Source organism: Neoarius graeffei, chromosome 13 (assembly GCF_027579695.1).
Source record: "Neoarius graeffei isolate fNeoGra1 chromosome 13, fNeoGra1.pri, whole genome shotgun sequence".
NCBI classification, from domain to species: Eukaryota; Metazoa; Chordata; class Actinopteri; order Siluriformes; family Ariidae; genus Neoarius; species Neoarius graeffei.
Window position 1 is genome coordinate 53,311,463 of NC_083581.1, and position 9,407 is coordinate 53,320,869.

Below are 9,407 nucleotides of genomic sequence, written 5' to 3' on the forward strand. Positions count from 1 at the left end.
GGATCCCCATAGATTTTCAATCTATAACAAAACAGTTTAACTTGCATGTTGAACTTTAAGGTGAAATTTAATACTATTTAGGTCAGAAATCATTGAAACACTGGTAAAATCTATCCTATAATCATGTATCTAAAACCTCTCAGAGACCCTGAAAATGCACCTCATCTCATTATCTCTAGCCGCTTTATCCTTCTACAGGGTCGCAGGCAAGCTGGAGCCTATCCCAGCTGACTACGGGTGAAAGGCGGGGTACACCCTGGACAAGTCGCCAGGTCATCACAGGGCTGACACAGAGACACAGACAACCATTCACACTCACATTCACACCTACGGTCAATTTAGAGTCACCAGTTAACCTAACCTGCATGTCTTTGGACTGTGGGGGAAACCGGAGCACCCGGAGGAAACCCACGCGGACACGGGGAGAACATGCAAACTCCACACAGAAAGGTCCTTGCCGGCCCCGGGGCTTGAACCCAGGACCTTCTTGCTGTGAGGCGACAGCGCTAACCACTACACCACCGTGCCGCCTGAAAATGCACCCGAGAGCATCTATTTTCAAAAAATTTTCCAGGGGGTGCATGCCCCCAGAACCCCCTAGTTTCGCTTCGTACCTTCGGCACTCAATTGTCTGTGTATTATCATGCCAGAATTTAGGGCTTTAAAAAGTATGATATTTGCCTTTCAAATATAGTGAAGTTAGTCATAAGTTTCCAAAAAAATAATACTCAAGTACTACTACTTCTTTTGGCTGTTCCCGATTAGAGGCCGCCACAGCGGACCTTTTGTCTCCATTGCAGGGATGTGATTTGGAGCTGGTGAAATTATCTGAAAATTTTAGGCGGGGGTCTGGGGGCCGCAGGCCCCCAGCTGGTCCAGGGCAGCGCCCTGGTGGGGGGACAAGGGGGGAAGCCCCCCGAAGCTCCTGGGTTTTTCTGACTTAAAAATTGTACTAAAATGGCAAGCAAAACACACAAGAAAAAACTTGTCATGATTAACAAATTCAAGCCAATTTAATGGTCAACATGCAACTCTGACACACACGGTCACTCACTCACTCTCTCACTCACTCACTCACTCACACCCCCCCAAAGAACCAGCGCGAGCAGGGCCCGCTAGCCTTGGGACGTAATTCGCCCCGAGGCGAGCCGCGGCGCTCCGCTTAGATTTCGTTTCTATCCCGACTTTGGACGCTCGTGGCTCGGGCAGGGGAGGTCCCAGTATCCCCAAACTTGACAGCCAGAGACCTCTGCCCTCTCCCCAAAGAACGAAATCGCTGAACAAATGTCTCACAGTCTTATGTCCAACGTCTGTAGCAACCTCTTTCTCCAACCATTCCCAGCGGAACTTGTTTTTCACTATTCTGTCGATTTCTTTAACTCGATTTGCATCTTTACGCTCGATCACAGAGACTGCCATCTTTCAACTCTTTGTTTGAAGCGAGCTTACGTACAGCTAACAAGCGCGTTCATTGGTTGTTACAGAGCGATGGGCCAATCACGTACCTCGTTTCATCTCATTGACGTAATTGCGTAAATGACGTAATTACGTCAATGAGATGAAACGAGGTACGTGATTGGCCCATCGCTCTGTAACAACCAATGAACGCGCTCGCTTCAAACAAAGAGTTGAAAGATGGCAGCCTCCGTGATCGAGGCATAAAGATGCAAATCCGAGGCTGCCATCTTTCAAACAAAGTCAGAACGAATAGGATACGAATCTGGATTTGAGGGAAAAATCGGAAACATTTTTTTTTTCAAGTTTTGAGGTGAAAAAAGTGGAATTCCACGAATTCGCGGAAAAATCACATCCCTGCCATTGCTCCCTGTCTTCCACATCCTTCCCTACCACACCTGCCACTTTCATGTCCTCCCTCACCACATCCATGTATCTCCTCTTTGGCCTTCCTCGTTTTCGTGTGCCTGGCAGCTCCATCCTCAACATTCTCCTTCCCACATGCTCTAGTCTGGCTAACGTGACTGCAAAGCTCTACGAGTTATTGGTCTGGCCAAGATATTAAGCCCAACCGTTTCCCAGAGCCCATGGTTGACCCGCCTCCCTGAAATACCTCAGTTTGCTACTGGTCGAAGCCAGAAAAGGCTGTGACGAAGCTTAAAGCAATCACATCACTCTTTCCTCTGACGTATGTGACGCGACGGGGCTAACTGGTAGATTAAACTCTTACCGAAGCCGGTCAGGAGCAAGGCGAAAACGTCCTTCCTTTCAATAAATACCTCCAGGGCTGCTCTTTGCTCCGTTTTCAATGAGAACTTGCTCCATGTTCGTAATATTTCTAGTGAATGAAGCGCTTCCGGCATAGATTCTGTAAACAATCTATGGCTTCCGGTCGCAGTTCTACTACGTCACTCCCTTGAACACGCCTCTACCCAGGGCCGTTGGAGATGCTCAAAGTTGATTGGTTCCCGATTTTTCGGGAGCTTGGAAGAGCTGTAGATAGCTTGCCTGGCCAGACTAAGCTCACAACAGGCCCTCATGTTGCATCACGCTTAGGCTGGACGGGCCCAGGCTACATATGCTCTGCATCTCTTCTCAGGATGTGCCCATGCCATCTCAGTCTCATCTCTCTTAGCTTAATTCCCAAGCTCTCCACATGTGCTGTCCCTCTGATGTGCTCATTCCTTATCCTGTCCAACCTTGTCACTCCCATCGCAAACCTTAACACTCTGAGGTCCCGGGCCTGTCAGACACACTGTGGCAGTCTGATAAACCTTGACATTTTTAAGCATTTCATCTAACTAAAAACATCCCTGCAAAAGTGACACACATGGTTATATTCTGGACACCCTCAGCAATAATAATGAGAGTAAAGTGAATGTAATGAAATTTGTTTTTATTTAAATTAAGTGCAAACACAACCTTACAAAAAACTATTTTCAGAGTCTTCAAACCTTGTAAAAAATAAAAAAAAAAACACTATAAATATATCTGCACAAGACTTTTGAAGTCTGAACTTTGTAAACATAGGTGTTGGCTATATAAAAGTAAGAACAGCATTCAGAAATGTTATGTAGTTTCAATAATTGTAGAAACTTCAGACTACCTATGTTTTCTCCAAAGTCAGTTGCCCTTTCAAATGAATATTGATGAGGTAGGTGTAATTCACCTGTAATCCCCCCCCGTCACTGTCAATAGATAGTTTTCACATGACGTCACAGAGTCGGGGATTCCCTAGTGGCAGCCATCTTGCGGGTCAAGCTTACCGTACGGGTGACTGAGCACACATTGTAACGCACGAGTACAAAGTCTTCAAAAGAACCCAAGCAGGCTATTTAAAGCTAGCAATGGTGCACACCTGTTGTATTCACGGCTGCCGTAATAGGTCAAATGATGAAGTCAAGCGGAGCTTTTATGGAATTCCCACTGTACGGGAGCACGAAGGCGAGCAAACAAACTCAGCATACAAAGGAGAAATCTATGGCTTGCGAGAATCAACCGCAAGGATTATCAGCCTTCCAAACACAGCAAAGTCTGCTCCGATCATTTTATAAGTGGGAAGTTGTTTAAATAAACAATCAATTGTGTTTAAATTTGTTTTTGGAAACCAAAACATCATGTGAACAATCTCTGGAGAATGCCTAACTGGAACCGCTGAGTGTACGTTTACATTGTAATGTACACTTAATATCCCTCGTTTGTCACGTTTCTATTTGAAACTTGTCACTTCACTCACGCAAGGGTCATTTTTGAAAAACATTTTAGGTCTATTCTGTATGATTTGATTTGTGCTTGGGATGCAAACAGCGCACCTTTTGGCGGATGCCGCCTGAATCGCGCAGATCCGGGGTTTTTTTTAGGGGGGGCGTTGGAGTGTCTGATTATAATTTCAAAGTAAATTCTGTATTAAAATTACTAAATAAGCAAATCCGTTACAGTCCATGAAACAGGAAGTATAAGGATGAGAAAAAAACAGTTTAAATCGGAAAGCTGCGCACATTTGCGCAGCTCGAGCAGGACTGCGCAAATGTGCGCAGCTTTGCGATTTAAACTGTTTTTTTCTCATCCTTATACTTCCTGTTTCATGGACTGTAACGGATTTGCTTATTTAGTAATTTTAATACAGAATTTACTTTGAAATTATAATCAGACACTCCAACCCCCCCAAAAAATCGGATCTGCGCGATTCAGGCGGCATCCGCCAAAAGGCGCGCTGTGACTATATAAAGTTGTATATATCAGACAGCCTTTAAAGTTTGATGAAGTCAGTTTCAGGCTTTGGCAGTTTCAGGCTTTGGAGCAGGCTTTGGCAGTTTCAGGCTTTGGCAGCCCTGCATAGTCACTTCAAAATGCATCTTTGTCCACTTCGTAGGGGTCAATTCCCCCAATCAAGGCCAGTTTGGCTGCATACCGTTGTCGTGAGATGTCGTCCAATGTATCTATATACTTCCGTTTGCTTGATTTTGCCGACATTGATCTTTATTTTAGAAAACTGACTATATAACTTCATAAATTCGTCCGAGATAACGTAGCCGGTAGTGGCGATGGTCCGTTTTGTTTGCCCCGCAAGATGGCGGCTGGGGGGGCGTTCCCCGGAATGCCGTGATGTCAGTGAAAACTATCTATACCAGTGAAATGGGGCGTGTTCTCACCTCCCCTTGCTACACAATGAGCGAATGATGACACTGATGTTCCATGCGCTTAACATGTGAATAGCTGATGGGTGTGTCGTTAAGAGGCTGTTGCTGGCTGAAGTACTGAAATTCGTAAGATTTGTTTTTATTCTCTTTACAAAGTGCTAAAGATAAAGTTTGTTTTAAAGATAGATAGATAGATAGATAGATAGATAGATAGATAGATAGATAGATAGATAGATAGATAGAGTGGGTATTGCCAAGGACCTCACGATACACATCACGATACTTGAGTCACGATACGATACGCATCACAATACTTGAGTCACGATACGATATTGTGATATATTCAGGGGTGATAGCGTTCCGGTGCCGCGCCGGATTTCCGGCGTACCGTGGCTGGGGGAAAAAAAAAAAATCTAGTTCGCCCATTGTCCTGTGTCATTCTGAGATGCGCAGATAGACAGTAAAGGGAATTCGGAATTCCCTTTACTGTCTATCTGCGCATCTCAGAATGACACAGGACAATGGGCGAACTAGATTTTTTTTTTTTCCCCCAGCCACGGTACGCCGGAAATCCGGCGCGGCACCGGAACGCCATCACCCCTGTATATTGCGATATTCTACATAGTTCACTGAAAAAATGTAAACTGCATTATGCATCTTAAAATCCGAGTTGTATGTACATCAGATGATAGTGATAATTCGTGGGACAAACTGAGTCAAAACAATGTAATTCAAATTATCCATACCATTTGATTGTAACTATACAAGCGCAAGTTACAACATATTTGCAGGAACAACACACTGTCTGGAACACATTGAAAAGTGCAGTGTGCATCTTAGTCTCCCTGAGCACAATTATGAAACAAAGTGCAGTGTGGGTCAGTGTCCACACACTGAAACTGAACTGAAACCTCAGTGAATCTTGTTTCTTCTGAACTTTGAGTAAATACTCAAAATAAAATGCAGTATCTCACACACACTAAAACTGAAAATGCAAAATAAAGTGCAGCTTCTTGCCTTTGGTCTTAAATGACAAAATAAAGTTCACAGTGACAGTAAGTCACACATCACTGAAGTAGACGGGAGGACTTTGGCGCTGTCCAGTGTAGTTTGCTTCGGGTCGGGTTTCGGTGGCTCCGGCTGAGCTAATATGTCGGGGTGGTGTCGTGCTAAGTAAGTTCGCAAGTTTGTTGTGTTACCTGAATATCTAATTGGAGCGAAACAGGTTTTGCAAAGTGCGTACTCTTTGTCCAGCTCACTGTTTTTTTTTCTCCTTTCCTTTGGAATCCAAAGTGCCTCCAAACATCTGCCTTAAAGTTCGGCGGCGTCTCTAGGTTTACATTAACAGCCATGCTTGCTTGTTTTTTTTTTCCCTCACTGCAACCACCAGGAAAAAAGAGAAGACGAAGAGTGCCTCGCAGTGAGGTAGCGGCACAGCGACACCTTGCGGAGCGGAAGTGCGGAAGTCGTACTGGATTTACAACCCGTCTGAAACATGATTTATTATTTGAAAAAATATCGATATTCAAATTTTGAGTATCGATATTGAATCGGAAGACAAAGTATCGCGATATATTGCCGTATCGATATTTTTGCCCACCCCTAATAGATAGATATATGAAAATGGGCAGCATGGTGGTGTAGTGGTTAGCGCTGTCGCCTCACAGCAAGAAGGTCCGGGTTCAAGCCCCGTGGCTGGCGAGGGCCTTTCTGTGTGGAGTTTGCATGTTCTCCCCGTGTTCGCGTGGGTTTCCTCCGGGTGCTCCGGTTTCCCCCACAGTCCAAAGACATGCAGGTTAGGTTAACTGGTGACTCTAAATTGACCGTAGGTGTGAATGTGAGTGTGAATGGTTGTCTGTGTCTATGTGTCAGCCCTGTGATGACCTGGCGACTTGTCCAGGGTGTACCCCGCCTTTCACCTGTAGTCAGCTGGGATAGGCTCCAGCTTGCCTGCAACCCGGTAGAACAGGATAAAGCGGCTACAGATAATGAGATGAAAGATTTGAAAACTAGAAGATTCAAGGTCTCTAGTGGTGTTACTTGAATATTTCTAGCACAAAAACTCGCCGAGCTTTAGATGTGTGTTTACGAACAGTCGGCGACCTGAGCGTGTTTAAAAATCCTCAACTCTGTCACCTCCAACTTTGCCTCCTGTCTCTTTGTTAAGGGTACGGTCTCCAATCCATACATCACAGCTGGTCTCACTACTGTCTTATACAGCTTACCTTTCACTTTTGCTGGGACTTTCCGATCACAAATGACTTTACTCAAGTAAAGTACAGATACTCAAAGTGTACTTAAGTACAGTACTCAAGTAAATGTACTTCGTTACTGTCATAACTTGCTATAGCAGTGAGAAAATAGCTGTCAGAAATGTATTCCTATATTTAATAAAATGAGATAAATAGAATTTTGATGAGGGCGGCACGGTGGTGTAGTGGTTAGCGCTGTCGCCTCACAGCAAGAAGGTCCGGGTTCGAGCCCCGTGGCTGGCGAGGGCCTTTCTGTGCGGAGTTTGCATGTTCTCCCCGTGTCCGCGTGGGTTTCCTCCGGGTGCTCCGGTTTCCCCCACAGTCCAAAGACATGCAGGTTAGGTTAACTGGTGACTCTAAATTGAGCGTAGGTGTGAATGTGAGTGTGAATGGTTGTCTGTGTCTATGTGTCAGCCCTGTGATGACCTGGTGACTTGTCCAGGGTGTACCCCACCTTTCGCCCGTAGTCAGCTGGGATAGGCTCCAGCTTGCCTGCGACCCTGTAGAAGGATAAAGTGGCTACAGATAATGAGAGAGAGATGAGAATTTTGATGATAAAAAAATTGCCTTCAATTCCCCTTTAAATTGAAAGTCAGTCAGGATTGTCTGGAGTATGATCACACATCACTGTGTGGGTCTTTGAAGGTTCTCAGTCATCCAGGTCATTGTAAATCATAAGTTCTTTAAAAAAATAATTAAAAATAAAAAAAACACAGGAAAACACAATGGCTCTTACATTAGTGTACGGAGGCGCGTGATGCCGGTAAACAATCCATGGCGGAACCGCTAAAGTCCTGTTCAGCATTTTGGCGAAAGCCAGCGAGCCAAGAAAATGATCCGCCTGGTTTCCAAACCGACCTAATATTAAAAAAAATAATTAAAAAAATTAAAAAAGGCACCATTTTGACTGAGTTACATTATCCATTAACAACTTTAAGAAAGCCGACGACGACGGTTTGCTAGCATAATTAGCATAATTCCTGTGTTGACACAAACAGACTAAAAATAAAAAATTAAATCTCAAAATAGATAATTACCCATGCAGGGACAGTAAAGTATATATCCATTTTCATCCCACGTCAAGTCAGTAGCGTCAATAAATATGTTAAAATAAAGAACTGCTATGTGTATCCAACTCAAACACAAAAGTTTAAACTGACTTGGTTTCGCCGCCATTGTGAATCGCCTGCTATCCCAGAATGCACTGCGAAGACCAGCCAGCATGTTTAACCCTTACCGTGCCGCAGCACTGCAACACCTGAACTTCCATCCATCCATTATCTTGGACAGGTCATCACAGGTCTGACACAGAGACAAACAACCATTCACACTCACATTCACACCTACGCTCAATTTAGAGCCACTAAGTAGACTGGACTTGCAACACCAATCACTTGTACAGGAAGGGACAGAGCAGGCTATACTTCCTTAAGAGGCTGCGGTCCTTTAACATCTGCAGGAAACTCCTGTGGATGTTCTATCAGTCTGTGGACACCAGTGTCCTGTTTTACACCGTGGTGTGCTGGGGGGGCAGCACATCCAGGCTGGACAAACTGATCAGGCGGGCCGGCTCTGTGGTCGGCATGAAGCTGGACTCTCTGGTGACGGTGGCGGAGAAGAGGTCTATGGACAAACTATTGAACATCATGGACGATGCCAGTCACCCTCTGCACACCGTCATCAGCAACCAGAGGAGTCTGTTCAGTGACAGAATGCTCCTTCCCAAGTGCAGGATGAACAGACTTAAAAACTCCTTTGTCCCTCACGCCATCAGACTGTACAACTCCTCTCTGGGGGGTAACAGGAGGACAGAGGACAGGAAGGAGCAGTAGCCTAGCCTAACAATAAGCAATACCGGACAATGCGCAACATAATGTGCAATATAAAGTGCAATATCTCTCCTGCTGCCCCCCCTTTTCCCCCCTTTTTGACCCCCTCCTCTCTCTCCCCCTTCCTCTTTTCCCCATATCTTATTCTTTTTATATTTGTATCAAGTCAAGTCAACTTTATTGTCAAATATGCTATACATGCTCGACATACAGCACAGATGAAATTTCAGTCCTCTCTGACCCACGGTGCAAACAGGCAATGCAATAAATAAAAATAGAATAATTGAAATTATATAAACAGTATAAACACTCTAGATAAGAACTAGACATAGACTAAACACTAATATATATATATATATATATATATACACACGGGAGCGGCACGGTGGTGTAGTGGTTAGCGCTGTCGCCTCACAGCAAGAAGGTCCAGGTTCGAGCCCCATGGCCGGCGAGGGCCTTTCTGTGCAGAGTTTGCATGTTCTCCCCGTGTCCACGTGGGTTTCCTCCGGGTGCTCCGGTTTCCCCCACAGTCCAAAGACATGCAGGTTAGGTTAACTGGTGACTCTAAATTGACCGTAGGTGTGAATGTGAGTGTGAATGGTTGTCTGTGTCTATGTGTCAGCCCTGTGATGACCTGGCGACTTGTCCAGGGTGTACCCCGCCTTTCGCCCGTAGTCAGCTGGGGTAGGCTCCAGCTTAGAACAGGATAAAGCGGCTACAGATAATGAGAT

At 45.0% G+C, this 9,407-nt stretch overlaps 1 protein-coding gene across 2 annotated transcripts in view; it reads right to left on the reverse strand.

The window, feature by feature from the left end:
- Positions 1 to 8,031, reverse strand: part of pofut1 (protein O-fucosyltransferase 1) — a 29,488-nt gene extending 21,457 nt beyond the window's left edge. Inside the window, exons 1-2 of one of the 2 annotated variants that reach the window (XM_060938033.1) lie at positions 7,885 to 8,031; positions 7,584 to 7,705 (exon numbers count right to left, since the gene is read on the reverse strand). In XM_060938033.1, coding sequence (XP_060794016.1) covers positions 7,584 to 7,705; positions 7,885 to 8,023 — 261 coding nt within the window. In that variant the 5' untranslated portion in view covers positions 8,024 to 8,031. The remainder of the gene's footprint in view (positions 1 to 7,583; positions 7,706 to 7,884) is intronic. The other variant, XM_060938034.1, reaches the window with a different exon arrangement.
- Between the last annotated feature and the right edge of the window lie 1,376 nt (positions 8,032 to 9,407).